Raw genomic sequence first — 17232 nt, 5'->3', positions numbered from 1 at the left:
AAAGTGATTTTGATTGATATTAAACAAAAATAACAATGTATTTGGTTAATCAACATCTTCAGCAATTAAGTGGTGTTCTATTCTAGAAGGTGTAACCAGGAATAACTTCAGCTCTGAAGAGAGGCAGGACATAAATAAATATTTTTGTTCTATCAGTAATGAGGCAGAGAATCCCAGTAAATACCTTTGTGAGGAAATTCAGTTGACTGTTACAAAGTGCTTCAAACATGGCCATTTAGTTGATCGGTAATAGAGCAAATAATACCACATACTTGTAATAGGGCTATTGTTGTCATCGCCTGGGGTCCATGACAGCTGAACACTTTTGTCAAGTTGATCTGTCAGTTCTAAGTCAAAGGGAGGATTTGGAACATCTGTAGACCAAACATACACACATCATGGTCACCCATCCATCTTTAAGAGGTTCTCCTTTACTCATGATACTATTCACAGAAGGGACATCTTAAGACACATAACAGTTGATAGTCAATGAGCATGCGACTGAAAGGAAATGCAAACAGCTGAGGTTGCTGGGAACACACGAGCACACCCACGATAGCCCATCCATGAGTTCTGCTCACTTGTTTATCAAAGGAAACGAAAACATTTGTAACGAAATCCAGTGAAGCAGACACATGTGGTTCATCAGCACTCTCAGTGTGTCTTCTCATAAACATGAATGGGCACAAACATGAAAAATAATAAGCTTAGTTTCTAATACATGGGAAACAGACAATAGCCACTGCTGAAAAACAAATATAGGCAAATAAAAGGTACTGTTTAAAGAAAATTCAAATGTTCTTTCTGAAACATGCTGAATAACAGATTTGGGGGCTCTGAAAAAATATTTATATTTGCGAAAGAATTCTGAAATAGATGCTATGGGGGTAGCCCTCAGCATGCATAAGTGTGTTTACTCCCAGAGGACAAGAGTGTAGAGACAGACACATGTTGGGACAAAAGAGTCCTGGAAGTATGTCTGCCTCTTCTAATAGTGTCGTTCCCCCCACACCTTTGACTTTGCTCTTAGGAGTAACTCTGGCACTCAGGGGACTGGAGACCATATAAATATATGCGTCTTTTTTCTTATCAGTGATAAAGCAGTAAAAGTCTACAAAGCACGGATTTTATATTGGATAACTAAATACAATTTTACTGTGCAAAATCAGCTGAGATTATGTCAAAAAATTGGTTTTGGTACTGATGTGCTGAATAAAGATGAAGCTTCTCTAAATAAAAAGATTTCTGGAAATGATTTCTGACTTATTTTCCAGATGCTAAAAAGCCACATGAATGTGCCACTCCTTCTGGTCTTTCTTAAGTGATTTGTCTTTTGTCAACACATGGTGAGTCAGTTTTCTCTGATATAAAAGCTAAATGTTGTTCTAAATATCCATTTTTCTCCTATATACATTTCTTGAAAATGGAATCCCAAAACAAGATTTATTTTTCCAATACAATTTTTAACAAATTGAGGTGAAAACCTGATTTGTAGAATGATATTAGAAATAGCCTTTTCATTCTGTAAAATGTGGATGATGGCTTTTAAAAAAAGCACTATGCTACTTGACAAGGAAATTGCATCAAAGAAGGACTTTCATCAAACAAAGTGATTTTATGATAGCACGTGAACTATTTGAAACAACTGGCCATGAACTTGGTGAAAAATCTAGGGTTATGATGAAGAAATGATTCATTGTCAGTAAATGGGTGACATCACATAACAACTGACAGAGCCCCTTTTCTTAAGAGACAAAATTATGTGACATAGGAAAGAAAGTTATCAATATTTTCTGCAGATGTGGAATTGTTTGACAGAAAACAGAGAAAGAAGACTCATATTAGTTTACCGTAAACGGGAACTGGAGTTGGAGTAGGAGCTAGAAAGGACATTAATATAAAGGATTTTAATCAAAATTAGTGATGGAAAGATACAAGATAGCACAAGATGACAAAGACTGTACATTATTCAAGATTATAAAACTAAGCCCTCTGCTTAGCTGTGAGACACAGCATTGTTATACATGCAGTAGCAATTGAGGGGAAAAAACTTCAATTTTAGATACAAGTAGATTATTTCTCTTAATCTTATTACAAAAATGTTACTAATATGCAGATCTACCATTTCACCCAGTGTGCTACGTAGTATATTTATACTTATATTATTGCCTTCAAGGCATCTTTCAAAGAAGAAAAACATGGGTATGAACTCACCCATGCATATTAACAAGCAAACATTTGATATTTACGATTTTTATCTTATTTTTCCTTTTCAACCAAATGCAGTGAAGCCAGTTGTGCTATTTTTGTTTTCTTTCTTACCAACAACGCTAAGCACAGCGCTGGCGGAGACGCTGTCCAGAGTGGTGTTGGCCACACACGTGTAGGTCCCACTGTCATCGTCACTGACATCAGCTACCACCAGATGATCCTTGTCAACAGTGAACCTGTGGACAGAATGCATTCAGAGCAGCAAAAATGGACATTCGGCCACACCCTATAATTGCTTCACTGGCAGGAAAGAAACTGTACATTTCATAAAAGAGAAAGATTGGTATAAATTTTCAAAAATTAGAGCAAAACACTTAACACTTTAAGAATGATTAAAGTTGGAAAGCAGTGAGAATTAACTAGAATCTTGGGTTAGAAGGGATTAAGTCCTCTGGTATAGCATTTTTCAACCAGCCCTCCAGAGCACAGGTCCCAAACCCTGGGCCACAGACTGGTACTGTCCTGTTAGGAACTGGGCTGCAGAGGGGACCGCTGCTCTAGAGGGTATGGTAGGTGTTTTCCTTAAGTCCCCAGGGGAATGGGCGAGTGAAGCTGAGCTCTGCCTCCTGTCACAAAAGCAGCAGCACTGGATTCTCACAGGAAGGTGAATCCTATTGTGAACTGTGCAGGTGAGGATTGAGATTGTACACTCCTTATGATCACCTAATACCTGAAGATCTGTCACTGTATATATTACATGTAATAATATACGCATGTATATACATATTACAATGTAACAATAATAGATAAGTATACAATAAGTGTGATGCACTTGAATCATTCTGAAACCACTGTACCCCCACCCTGTCTGTGGAAAAATTGTCTTCCATGAAACTAGTCCCTGGTACCAAAAAGGCTGGGGACTGCTGCTCTAGAGAGAGTGGTAGAAACTTCCTTAAGTTCCCAGGGGAATGAAGTAAAGGCTAGTTCCAGCATTATCCTTACTAAAGGGCCTTACTAAGGCTTTTGCTACCACAAAACACTGGAAAACTACTCCTTCAGTTCAATTTTTATCAAAGTATATATTTTAAATACTTTATTATTTACTGCAGAAATTTCATGTCATTTTCTTACATGTATAAACTCTTATAGGAGAAATTAAATGCAAAGAATAATAATTTGTTTTATCACTAGAAACAGGAAGATTTAGATGAACAATCTCTACTAAGAGTTTTCCAGAGGTTACTTGTGAGCATGAAAAATTACTCAGTAGATCACAAAATTAATGTATAGAGGATTCATTTATTATTTTAATGAAGCTGCATAAATCATTAACTGTCTTCGCAGTTAATTTCCAAGTAAAAGTTTCAGCCAACTTAACCTGATGGTCATTTCTTTATGTTTCTTTTTCATCCTTTTTTTTTTTTCTTTTTTTTTAAAGACAGAGTTTCACTCTGTCACCCAGGCTAGAGTGCAGTGGTGCAGTCACAGCTCACTGCAATCTCAGCCTTCCGGGCTCAGGTAATTCTCCCACCTCAGCCTCCCAGGTAGCTGGGACCACAGGTATGAGACCACCACACCTGGTTATCCTTTTCATCTTTATCAACTCAACAAATAAAATTGACTAGTTCAAGCATAAAACTAGATGGAGACTCTAGGCACATAAAAGAGAAGGCCATAGAATTATTCTGGGGCCATTAACAAGCAATAAGAAAAGCTTTAGGCACCACAACTTTAGGGCAGCTGCAGGTGAACCACAGAAATGATTTCGACCAGAATACAGCATTCCTTCTAATAGACAGTGAGACCTACAGCCACTTTGCTAAAATTTACACATTCCAGTCTGTACTGCTACATCAAATCGAGGGTCTCATCTGGAAAATCCCATGACCTTTATTTAATTCTTAACTAAATCTGCAGCATGCTTGGGCTCTTTAAAGCTTTACCTGTTTTTGTTTTTCCTTCCCCTTCCACTGGCTTTAGGTAAAATCAAAAGAAAAACTCCTTATCCAAATAAAAACGAGTGTCTTTTAAAATACTGACAAGGATTTGAGCAGTCTTTGGTGATTAAAGAGGTCATATTTCTGCTTATTTGTAGAATGGTAATGAAAACATCTGTTGAGATTTTGCTGTTCGAGGTATAAAACAATGGATGTTGTCCAAGGCCTGAGGGTTTTTTCCCATCCCGAATTACACAAGAGACTAGCATGCAAAGATAGACAAACATTCTTGGGGTCCTATTTCAATCACCTGGCACCTTCTTTGGTACGTATATTTTACAGTAGGAAGAAAAATGCGTTTCTCTCTGTTTTGGAGACAGCAGACTTCAGAAACTGAAAACATCACCGTAACTGACTACATAACAGACCTTTAGTTCAAGAATAGCTTAAAGAAAGAATGAAGAGAAAGTAAAGAAATCGTCTTCAAATACCTTTCATCATTGGGCAGTTCCTCATTGTCCTTCAGCCACAGGACAGTGAGGACTAAGGTGTGATCATGTTTCACTTTGCATTCAAATGACACCATGCCCCCTCTTTGTACAACTGCATATTCGGGCTGTTTAATGATCCATGTAGGATCTGAAATGTAAAGTTATTGTTATCCATTTGGCAAAGCTGGAAAATCTGTCCAAAGTCATTTAAAACTTAAAAAAACATATTACCTCTGCCTTACCTTTGATTTCTAAGTGGACGTCATTCTTTGCCATCCCTAATTTATTCCTTGCAACACACGTATAAGTTCCCGTGCTGTCCTTTTGGGCCACAGGAATTTCCAAAGTTCCATTTTCATGTAAAACATAAATATCTTCATGAAGAGCACTTCCTTTAGCTCCTTTAAACCTTTCATTAAATAAATTATCAGGATGAGAATAAAAACACATCATATTTTGAAGTCAGACATAAAATATCATGTTCAAGGTCAACACAACCATGATGTATGTTAAAGCTGCAAGTCTATAAGGATTGTACTTTTAAAAGCAAAAATAGGAAAATATTCAGGGGAGGAAAAAAGGCACATGCGTCAGATAGGAGAAGTGAAACGGATGAAGCAAACTAAGTGTGAATCTGCTACCTTCACTAGGAAAACCATCTGCATAAGCATCCATTTTTCTTCTCTGGGGTGGAGGTGGGGACCTGGGGAGATTTTCCTTAATCTTAACCCTGCCTTTATTCTGACCTCAGTAGTTGGAGCTTAGCACAGCACCTGGGACCTGACAGATGATCAGTAAAGAATGTTCCAGTTTTCGTTCATTCATTCTTTCTAAGTCATTGCTTATCCATCCTCTGCCTTGTCTCTTTCAGCTAAAGTAAACAAGCTAGGAGGAGCTAGAGGACGTAAACCTCGGATGGCATATAAAAGGGGATGATCTTAAGTGGGGAGTAAAACAACATGGGAGATCTTGGCTGGATCCAAGTCAGGAAGATCCGGTGCAAGAAGTACTCAAAAGAAACAATGGTAATAACAAATTCCGCTTTGGAGCTTATAGAACCCTCCACTACCTCACGATACTTTATTATCAAGGAATATCCCCTAACTAATCCCTCCTGACACTACTCACAAAGTCCCAGGGGATGTCCATGACACTGTAAAATACAGCAGCCTTAAATTAAAAAAAAAAATCATTTACATGTAGATCTGTGCTTGACAGAGTGTGCTGCTAAACAGATTGTACATGTGAAACTATTTAACACAGAGCCAGTAGTCAATAAATATTTGAATGAATTTAATAATTAACAGTGAATGATGAATTTAATAATTAACAGTGTAGGCCAGGCACTGTGGCTCACACCTATAATCTCAGCACTTTGGGAGGCCAAGGTGGGTGGATCACCTGAGGTTACAAGTTGGAGATCAGCCTAGCCAACACAGTGAAACCACGTCTCTATGAAAAATACAAAAATTAGCTGGGCATGGTGGCGGGTGCCTGTAATCCCAGCTACTCTAGAGGCTGAGTCAGGAGAATCACTTGAACCCAGGAGGCAGAGGCTATAGTGAGCTGTGATTGTGCCACTGCACTCCAGTCTGGGTAATGAAGTGAGACTCTGTCTCAAGAGAAAAAAAAAATTAACAGTGTAATGAATTGTGAACGGTTTTCCATGGTTGGTTGTTTTTTAAAAATAAAACCCAACATATTTAGAATATGAAGGCTTTAGCAGACACTTTAAGTATTGAAAAACACACAGAGCTGCCACTTACCACTCAATGGTTGGGAGAGGAGACCCGAAGAAGGCACAGTCTAATAAAGCAGGTCTGTTTGCGATGACCTGGTAGAGTGTGTTTGCAGGTGTGAGGATTCGTGGTGGCTCAGCTGCAAATATTTTTAAAAGGTAAAGTAACTATTACAATACTTTTTAGGACTGCAGTGTATTTATTGTATTTTGTTTCAAAGTCATTAAGGTTTATGGTAAAGCACAACCAATCTCTCTCATTTTTTGTATCAGGCATAATACTGCCAGTCACTCAAGGAAGAAAAATACATTTTTTTTCCTCTCTCTACCTCCCGCCCCACTTCTTGCTCAGGCATTATTTTAGTTGTTGATTTACTGTGAGTCCACTGCAGTCTTGGAATGAGACTTTTAATTGTTTTATCCCCAGCACAGCGTCTGGCACAAAAATAACAGTCAAGTATATTTTTGTCGAATGACTGACTCATCACAACCCTATTGGGTGGGAATGGTGGGAGAACACATAAGCTGGCAGAAAAAACCAGAGTGGTGAGCATGATGACTAAAAAAATGGAACTACAGCAACAGAAACAAAAACAGACAAATGGGATTACACCAAACTAAAAAGCTTACAGTCAGAGAGATAGTCAACAGAGTGAAGAGACAGCCTCTATAGAAGGGGAGAAAACATTTGCAAACCATCTGTCTGGTAAGGGGTTAATACCAAAATATATAAAGAACTCAAATAATTCAATATTTAAAAAATGAATAATCTGATAAAAATAGGCAAAGGACTGGACTAGACATTTATCAAAAGAAGATATACAAATGGCTGACAGGTATTATGGGAAAACGCCCAGCATCACCAGTCGTCAGATAAATGTAAATTAAAACCACATGAGATATTATGTCACACTTATTAGAATGGCTACTATCACAAAGAGGAGACCTAAGTGTTGACCAGCATGTAGAGGAAACGGAACATTTAATGCTGTGGGAGGGAATATAAGTTAGCATAGCCATTATGGAAAATATTATAAAGATTGTGTATACTGTTTATACTCAAAACATTAAAAATGAAACTACCACATGATCCAACAATCCCACTACTGGGTATATATATCAAAAGGAAATAAAATCAACATGTCAAGATATTTGAACCCTTTCATTCATTGCAGTATTATTCACAATAGTCAAGATGTGGAATCAACCTAAGTGCCCATAAATGAATGAACAGAATAAAGAAACTGTGGTATATACACACAATGGAATATCATCCAGCCTTAAAAAGAAGAAAATTCTGTCATTTCCTTCACGTCATTCATGTCTTGACAACATGGATGAACCTGTCAGACATTATGTTAAATGAAACAGACCAGATACAGAAAGACAAACATGGCATGATCTCCCTTATATGTAAAATCTAAAAACGTTGTTGAACTCATAAAAGTAGAGATGAGAAAGGAACCAGCAGCCAAAAGTGCTTTCTCAACATCCAACAATATCTTCACTGCTTAGCTCTTCAGTGGGATTAGTGACCTTCATGTCAAGCATGAAAGAAAAATACCAAGTCCTGGTTGGCTTTCTGATGGTCATTTTGTTTGAAAAGGAAGTATATTAATTTCAAAAGGTTGAAGTATAATTTCCTGGCACCATGAAAACAATTCTCACAAAAATGTTAACAAATGTGGTATTTTGGTAGTATTGTCCAATATAGGAAATATAACATTCACATAAACCAATTATTTGAGAATATGTTTCAGTATATCAGACTTTTAAAATATATTTTTACAAATAAATGTACATCTGTGACTTGGATGAAGTCCAAGTTTTATGATTAATGGTTTAGTTTTTAAAAATCAGAATCATTAAATTGTTATTTAACTTGTCAGTTTCTTGCGATGGAAGAGTAATAATATTCAGTTACTAATAGCAGACAAATGCTATTTTCCTTTTGAGGATTTGACACTTAGTCTATCCATCTGTAAGTGGAACAGCCTATTTGACTAGTTCTAGAATGAAGAATTTGCCAGCATAAAAACTGTGTTATTAAAGGACATTAAAACTGCAATATTCTCTAGGGCAAGGTTTATCTGATTCATCTCTTATAATTCCAAGTACTGTACAATGCACATAGTAGATGCTCAATGTATTTTTGCTGACTGAGCAGAAAATAACAACAGTAATCAATTTAATTTGCCATGTCTTTAATAAAAGGAGAGCTTACCCAGCACATTTATAAATGCGTTTGCCAGTAAATATCCATATTCATTAGAGGCATTGCACTGATATACTGCACTTGATCTTTCTTGAACATTTGAAAAAATAATGGTATCGCCATCAATTTTTCTGCTGGGGTCATCAGGGGCAACTGTTTGGATGTAAAAATAGAAAGTATTTATTCCTATTTGCTTAAAGGATGTATATTAAGCTTGTAAAGTCAGTAGGACATAAATAAAGGCGGATCTAAGTATATGTAGTAAGAGTAAGACCAGAATTTAGGCAGAAACCATAACACTTTTCTTAGAATTTAATATATTGGCAAGGATATGTGCTCAATATTCATATAGTCTGAAGTAGATTGATTCTGTAACACTAAGCACTATTTTGAGAGATGCAGAAAAAAAAAACTCCCATAAGTTTAGGTGAAAATTGCATTACAAATTCAGGAAAACATTCCTTGTTCAAGAGATTTTGGTTATTTATGAGAAAAAATAGTTAATGATCAAGAGGAAATAGCAAAAGCTAGTAAAAAATAAAGAAACACTCCAGCTGGCTCAAATCTGTTCCTTTTTGAAACCTCTTCTTGACATAAATAAATCAACAAATACATAAACACATAAATACGGGGCTAATAATCAAATGTGAAAATATTTATTTTTCTGCTTTGGATATTCTTGAAGCTGAAGTAGAAATAAATTGTGTACATTCTTCTTGAAGACAATGTTTTCAGCTAAATCTCTCAAGTACTTAAATGTTCGGAAACCAGGATTTGATCCTTACTGAAGTGGAATAGAACTGGCTGGGTAACGTAATATGTGAGGATTTAGTCCCAGGTATGTCCAGCAATTTGGAATTTCTGTGAGATTAAAGATGAATTCCTTTCTGTGAATGATACACTTCAGGCTCTGAGCTTATATTGCTTTAGAAGTACACTAAGAGGGATTTAGGTCTCTGTCTCAACATGATGATCAGAATCAAAATTAAATAACAGCACCTTTTCCCTTAAACTGCTCCTGCAACTTGAACCAATTAAGAAGATTCTATGTTCTTTCTAAACACTATTTCTTTTTCTTTGATGACAGGAAAAGAATATGCATCTAAGACATACTTATCACTGCACTTAGACTTATCACTTTTAAAATAAATTGGTTTCATCTGTGGTTTATTAACCCATTGTAACAAAAATCAACCAAACCACAGCACATCCTTGTTTTATGACATATACTTTGTGCCCTCATTCTGTAATAGTTTTCCACGATTGCTGTAACAAATTACCACAAATGTAGTGGCTTAAAACAACACAAATTTACTATCATAGAGTTCTGTAGGTTAGAAGTCTGACATGAGTTGCACTGAGCTAAAACCAGTGCATGCGCAGGGCTGCATCGCTTTCTGAAGATTCTAGGGGAGAATCCACATCCTTGCCTTTTCCAGCGTCTGAAGGCTGCCCACATTCCGTGGCCTATGGTCCACTTCCTCCATTTTCAAAGCTGTTGCTGTTGCATTTCTCTGATTGTTCTTCCATAGTCACTTTTCTTTCCCACCAGAGCCAGAAAAAGTACTCTGCTTTTGGTGGTTCATGTAATTAAATTGGGCCCCAATTAGACAGTCTAGGATAACCTCCCCACCTCAAGGCCCTTCACCTTAATCACACGTGCACACTCCTTTTTGCCACAGAAGGGGACGTATTCATGGGTTCCAGGGATTGGGATGTAGACATCGTGGCAGGGGGATTACTCTGTCTACCACATACTGAATCACATTGATAGTCTAAAAGCCTTTAGATGTTTTAGACTAGAATATTTTAAAAATTCACCATACATTTAAGTTCAGAACAAGTTTTTAGCATCCTAGGATTATTAAAACTCCAACTTATGAGTGACTCCTCATGGACTGATGAATGACTTCATTTCCAAGTAGGAATGTAAGAAGAAGTAGTTGTTCAACACTCCGCTCACCATCAGTAACTCATATACAATCATCTTAGATACTCTAGGTTGTTCAACCAGTGACGTGGGGGTGTCGAGATACTTTGAATTGGCTTCTTAGCTTACATCTCCTGTTTATGACTCTAATAATTTCAAAATTGCCTTATGGAACATGTTCTTCCAAACTGAAGACAAATACAAGTCATAATTCCTCCAACAGGGTAAACAGATTAATTCATAAAAGACAGCTGAGGATGGATATGTCACACTGGCCTAGAAAGTGAACTGTAGCTGTGGCAGGCAGTCACGAACCCTGAAAACACAGTGTGCCTTAGGGTGGCCCATGGGTCCCAGATCCCAAGTCTTGCATCACTGGGGCGTTTCTGACTCACACAATCTCAGTGATGCTCACCCACTGCCTCAACAAGGGGTTCTGGAACATATAGCAGCATTTCTGGAGACTTGTTCTCTGTCAGTGATTCTTAGCACTTCTGGTCGTTATACAAAAAAGATACTTGCACATGCATGTTTATAGCAGCACAATTTGCAACTGCAAAAATATGGAACCAGCCCAAATGCCCATCAATCAATGAGTGGATATAAAATTTCATCATATGTGTGTGTATATATATATATATGTGTGTGTATATATATATATATATATATATAATTTCATCATATATATATATAATGAAATACTACTCAGCCATACAAAGGAATGAAATAATGGCATTCACAGCAACCTAGATGGAACTGGAGATCAGTATTCTAAATGAAGCAACTCAGGAATGGAAAAACAAATATTATATGTTCTCACTCATAAGTGGGAGCTAAGCTATGTGGATGCAAAGGCATAAGAATGAGATACTAAACTCTGGGGACTCAAAGAAAAGTGTGGGGGGCAGCAAGGGACAAAAGACTATATCGGGTGATGGGTGCACCAAAATCTCAGAACTTATTCATGTAACCAAATGCCACCTGTTCCCCAAAAATCTATGGAAATAAAAAATAATACAAAAATAAAGTAGAGAAACAAACTGAATTTTTAAGGTCACTAAAAAAAAAAAAAAAAGATTCTTAGCACCTCTGGACCTAGCACTTGGGCTCTCAGTGCTGGGACTCTTCAGGGCACTCTCAGTGCCCACCATGTGCCCACCCTGACCGCATCTCTGTGGATATTCCAGGCAGTGGAGTGGAGTGGCTGTGTATTTAGACCGTGATGAGGCCCAGGCAGAGCTCTGGGCCGAATCTTTCTGGATGGGTGGCAGACTATATTAAGAAGTTTTCTTCAAATTCCTTAGATATATTGAGATTTTAAAAGTTACATCAACGTGTGACATTTAATGAATAAAGGGTTCTAGTTCCAAAGATCTGTTGCCCAATAATGTGACTATATTTAACACTACTGAACTTTGAACTTAAAATGGTTAGGATGGTAAATTTTGTGTTATGTGTTTTTACCACAATAATAATAATGTTATGCGACCATGAACATGGAAGACAAAGCTTAACAATGTCCACAGGACAATTTTCCCCAAGTGGAGACTCATCAGTCACAAATAAACCATGTCAGAAACATTTTCTGTAGCTCTCAGTTGCAGTTTTCTTTGCTAGCAACTCTTTGGGAAGATGTCTTTTACCTGAAAAGCACGTGACTGTATTTGCCTTATATATGTTAAATAGAGCAGTCTTTAAATATTTATTTTTGGCAAGGTATTTAGGAACAAAATAAACCCTTTAGGAAAGAATAATGAGTAAGCAGACCTCTCTCCATGGGAGTTTGGGCTATATTTTCCTTAAGTCCTTGTTTAAAAAATGCAAACAACCCCAGGAACTGTCATGGTGACATATGGAGGCTTGGTTGGTTGCTGGACATAATGTAAAATCACTAATGTAGAGACATCTGAAGCCTTTGGATGGGCTGGCTAGAGGGTAGAGTAACTCTCTAGCATGCAAATCCAAGTTATCCAGAGGAATAACCATTAATTCTGGGAATAATCAACTTCATTTGCTGTCAATGAACACTGGAGAGAGGAATTTAAAAGCACAGAATCACCACAAATAACTTAAAGCCCCAAAGGTAAGGTCCAGAACTGGGGTGACGGCCTTCAGAAAATACTTTCTTTTAAAGCAGCTCTCCTGATGTTGGTGGGTAAAACTAAATGCTTTCAACATTTAGATAATGAAAATAATAATAATCATGCCACCTTACATGAACAGAGTATGATCAATCTTTAAAATATTTTACATTTACTGCATAATTTTATTTTAAAAAGAACTTTGTGAAACAGATTAATCAGATAGTATTTTATGCATCATGAAGATGAGAGACGGCAAATGGGAGCACACACTGGTTTGTTTAAATGAGGTTACTGCTCAGGTTTTCTCAGGAGACTTTGTAAACATTTGCCGGAATGTGAACATTTGGGCATAATGTAGAACAAATTTCCAGGTGGAGTTAAATTTTCCTCTTCATTTTCTTATTCCACTCCTACAAGGGGATGCCACTGAGCCCCTTAGTTTTGTGAAAAGGAAGAATGGAGGATGCCTTGATGAAATCCCAGGAATATCCTGGGCTAGTCCTCCATTCTCCTGGTGCTTATCTTATGTTGCTGGCTTTCAACATCTTTTATTGTAAGCAAAACATGTCATTGTGCTAGGAGAAGGTCTTCTGTCCACTCTCATTCTCTTAGTTCTTTTCCCTCCTCATCCCTGAGAGGACAGGGGCCTTTTAATACAATAATGGTGTGATCTTATACATGTTTCATGCGTAAGAGTCTGAGAGACCTAATACAATGGACGTTGGAAACTGTGAAGGATCTGCAAATGTTAGACTCTCCCGCAGAGATAGGAGTCACAGTGGCCATGGCCTTGGGCATCACCACCCGGATGGCACAGGTTCTCCAATGGGGAAGACCAAGAGGAGGAAAAATGAACTCAAAGACATTCACCGAAGGGTGACTGTGAAGTCCTGAAAGGCAACCTCCTGGGGGACAGCAGGGAAATGCTTGGCCCCATCCTGCCAATAGCAAGTTCATCTTCTTTCTGGTCCTGGGTTCTATTTTCACACCCTCCCATCACACAATAAAATCAAAGCTCTCTTTTGGTACCAGTTCTCTGCAGCTGTGTTCTTCTTCCTGACTTCTGTAGATTGTTTTAAAACTATTTTAGGTGTTTTTGGGAAAATTCCACATTTATTTAATGCAGCCTGTGATTTGTGCTTCAAGAAAGCTTTAAGTAATCTGGCAAGTCCTGGGGAGTGGAGAAGGGCAAAGCTTTAGAAGACACTGAGATAAAAGCCCAGACACTTCTGGAGTTAATTTTTCCAGTCTTTTAAAACAGTAGCTTTCAGGTCTGAAATGCACGGTCACAGATCAATAACATCACATTTTGCTAACAGAACCCATCTTACCACTCCCTTCCCTGAACCAGCTTCTCCTTTTACAGTATTTGTGTGCACTTGGCAGCCAGAGCCTGCAGAGGCTGGAGGAGGCAGTCAGTGTCCTTAGGTGCTCGCCCACAAGTCAGGAGTGGGGTGGCTGTATATCTGGCAGTATGGTCCCCTGACTGTGTCTCTGTTGTGTGGCACAGGAGACAAACTTCAGGCACCTGGAGGGGACACTGCACAGCTCCTGCAGGACAGAACTTCAGAGGCACAGCTGTTTCTTGCCCCTAACCCTCAGCAACTGGTCCACCTGCAATGTCTATAGTCCCTTGGGTAGAAAGTATGGTCAGCAAGCCAGCTCTTGCTCCCAGCTAACTTCTGAGGCCTATGCTATGACAAAGGCGAGGAGTCCTCACTGTGCTAATTCAGCACCGTCACACACTGTGGCAGACTGTGCCCTCAGTTCCTAGCTTCACCTCTTGGCATCTCCCTGCCATCCTTTCCCTGTATCCCAGCGCTGCTAGATGTATCTATGGGGTGGACAAGTCAGAAAACTGCAGATGGAAACAAGCACTGGTGCCCCCTTTCCAGGGTAGTCCCCAACCCTCAAAGGCAATTCCCTTTAGGGGCCTCTAAATTCACAGAGCAAGTACCAACCAGGGGATGAAAGGGATGGCAGCACAGGGCTCCTTAAACATCTATTGATTTTTTGGATAGTTTCCGCACCCCTCTCATTTTCTCATTATTTTGGATCAGGGGAGATCAACACACGGTGGGAGCATGCAGGGTTCACTTTGTACTTAGCTGCTTAAGACTTAGCATCCACCTAAGAGGCCACTTAGCAGAAGCTGGAGATGGGTCAGCTGCAGAAGGGTGAGGCAGGGAACAGCCGTACCTTTGCAGTGTCATAGAGCAGAAAGCTGGGCAGGGGCCCTGCTGGCTCACTGCCTTTTAGTTATGAGATGTCCAAATGGTAATCCACCTTCAGCTTGGCCACGAGATGTCCAGAAAGACCCCTTCCAGGGAAGCTGCCCATCACCTTGGTATAAACATGTAGCACCTGCTCCCAGCACCATGGAGCAGCCTGGTGGTGCCAGGCTCCTTGCTTTGCTTCCACACCATGTGGTATTCCTCTCCCCGCATGTCCACCACAGTGACAGCTCTGAGGCACACTAGAGGTTGAGCGACACTGTATCTAAGGAGCTGTGGAATTCCAGCCACGCTGGCTCAGACTCCTTTTTTTCCGTCTCATGGGGCTTAAAAAAGAGTTTCGGGATGGAAAAAATGAGCTGATCTGATTGGAGATACTTAGTCCTAACTCTTTCTTCTCTACCTAATCAGACAATTTAAGGTTGCAAGGCGACCTAACTTGTCTCCCCAGTATTACTGCTCTCTATCTCCAAAGCAGGCCTTTTGCAGCTGATCCTCCCCACAAAAATGTAACTTAAAAGGGGAGTATTATCATATTATGAGTGTATTTTCTTTCTCCTTCCTTCCTTCCTTCCTTCCTTCCTCCCTCTCTCCCTTCCCTCTTCCTTCTTCTTCTCTCTCTCTTCTTTTCCTTTCCCTCCCTCCCTCTTGCTCTCTCTTTCTTTCTTTCTCTCTCGCTCTGTTGCCCAGGCTGGAGTGCAGTGGCATGATCTTGGCTTACCACAGCCTTCACCTCCCGGGTTCAAGCGATTCTCCTGCCTCAGCCTCCTGAGTAGCTGGAATTACAGGCACACACCACCACATCCAGCTAATTTTTGTATTTTTAGTAGAGATGGGGTTTCACTATGTTGGTCAGGCTGGTCTCAAACTCCTGACATCATGATCTGCCTGCCTTGGCCTCCCAAAGTGCTGGGATTATAGATGTGAGCCACCACACCTGGCCATGAGTATATTTTCAAGGCCCCTAGGATGACTGGATTTGCAAGATTTCTTCAGAGGCACTGCATACTCTGGTACTACGGTCCGAATATTTGTGTCCCTCCAAAACTCATGTTGAAACTTAACTCCAAGCTTAAGAGGCGGGGTCTTTGGGAGGTGATTAGGAAACAAGAGTTTCCCCCTCATGAATGGGACTGCTGCTGTTCTAAAGGTCTTGAGGGAGCCCGTATGCCCCCCTCTACCACGTGAGGACACACAGCAGCATCTGTGAGGAACAGCCCATCACTAGACACCAAATCTGCTAGTGCTTTGTTCTTGGACTTTCCAGCCTCCAGAACTCCAGAATAAGAGCAATAAATTTCTCTTGTTTATAAATTACCCAGTCTAAGGCATTTTATTATAGCAGCAGGAATGGACTAAGACAGCCAGTTTAGAAGGACAACAAGCTGAGCAAATCAAGACAAAAAAATCAGCCTCATTAATGAATCCCCCGTTGCTTATGTCATCTACCCACATCTCAATTTTCCTTGCATAGGATTGCACTCTGGCTGCCCAGCTTTATCCCCTGGCTCCCCCGTTTTCCCTGCTGAAGGGCTCATGGATGGTCCCTTCCATTTGTCAGTTTCACTGAATCTAGATCTCAGGGGCACTTTTAACTTTCCATAAATGGACACAAAAACTCTGAGCTACAAAATGTCTTGCAAAAGTATCAAGCGTGTATCATCCTGTATTGCCACTTTGTATGCATTCCTGAGAAAATCATACATTGTACCAGCTAATTTTTTATGTTTTGTAGAAACAGGATTTTGCCATGCTGCCCAGGCTGGTCTCTAACTGCTGTACTCAAGCAATTTGCCAGCCTTAGCCACTGAAAATAGCTGGGATTACAGGTGTGAGCCACTGCACCTGGCCACCATAAAACTTTAGCTCTGGGCTTTCTTCTACTTTTTCCTCTCAGTTTTTGCTCATACTCCCCTGAGAGTAGCAAGAGCTTCCTAAAACACAACCACAAAGCATTTTCTGCCATCTCTCCTGATCCTGATTCTGGTTAAAATTGGAAGTGGAAGTATCCAAACCCCATTTGCTGGCCTCTAGCATCTGTTTTTTCCCAGGAATACACTTCCTTTTACAGTGAACACAGGCTGCCTGTTTCAAAGTATCTGACAGCGACTGCACTATGAGACACAAGTGAACTTCCAATAAACACTCTTCCAATAAAAACATCAGGCAGGCTGCAATGACTCAGTCACCCTGCAGTTGTCAGACGTTGATGGTGAGAAACAGGAACTTGTGCCACTTTAAATCTATCAGCAGTTTTTTGCAACCGTCTTAGGGGAAGTGTGTGTGTTACTTCGGGAAAGTCAATTCAGCAGAACTTCTGCTTATGTAAGTGTAGAACCAATACTGGATTCTGACCTGGAGGCAGTCAAAGCCAGTCTGCCCTGTATCA

The 17232-nt window shown here is 39.5% G+C and overlaps 1 protein-coding gene across 37 annotated transcripts in view; it reads right to left on the bottom strand.

The window, feature by feature from the left end:
* The window catches only part of NRCAM (neuronal cell adhesion molecule), a 325308-nt gene that overhangs the window by 42286 nt on the left and 265790 nt on the right, over positions 1-17232 (bottom strand). For 27 of the 37 annotated variants that reach the window (XM_039472686.2, XM_010344128.3, XM_074379234.1 and 24 more), the window contains 7 exons: positions 8605-8748; positions 6409-6520; positions 4885-5051; positions 4643-4790; positions 2323-2447; positions 1851-1880; positions 273-374 (listed from right to left, as the gene is read on the bottom strand). In XM_039472686.2, coding sequence (XP_039328620.1) covers positions 273-374; positions 1851-1880; positions 2323-2447; positions 4643-4790; positions 4885-5051; positions 6409-6520; positions 8605-8748 — 828 coding nt within the window. The remainder of the gene's footprint in view (positions 1-272; positions 375-1850; positions 1881-2322; positions 2448-4642; positions 4791-4884; positions 5052-6408; positions 6521-8604; positions 8749-17232) is intronic. The other 10 variants (XM_010344135.3, XM_010344143.3, XM_039472690.2 and 7 more) reach the window with 1 other exon arrangement.

Source organism: Saimiri boliviensis, chromosome 10 (assembly GCF_048565385.1).
Source record: "Saimiri boliviensis isolate mSaiBol1 chromosome 10, mSaiBol1.pri, whole genome shotgun sequence".
In the NCBI taxonomy this organism is placed as follows: domain Eukaryota; kingdom Metazoa; phylum Chordata; class Mammalia; order Primates; family Cebidae; genus Saimiri; species Saimiri boliviensis.
This window is presented reverse-complemented; position numbering and strand designations above follow the sequence as displayed.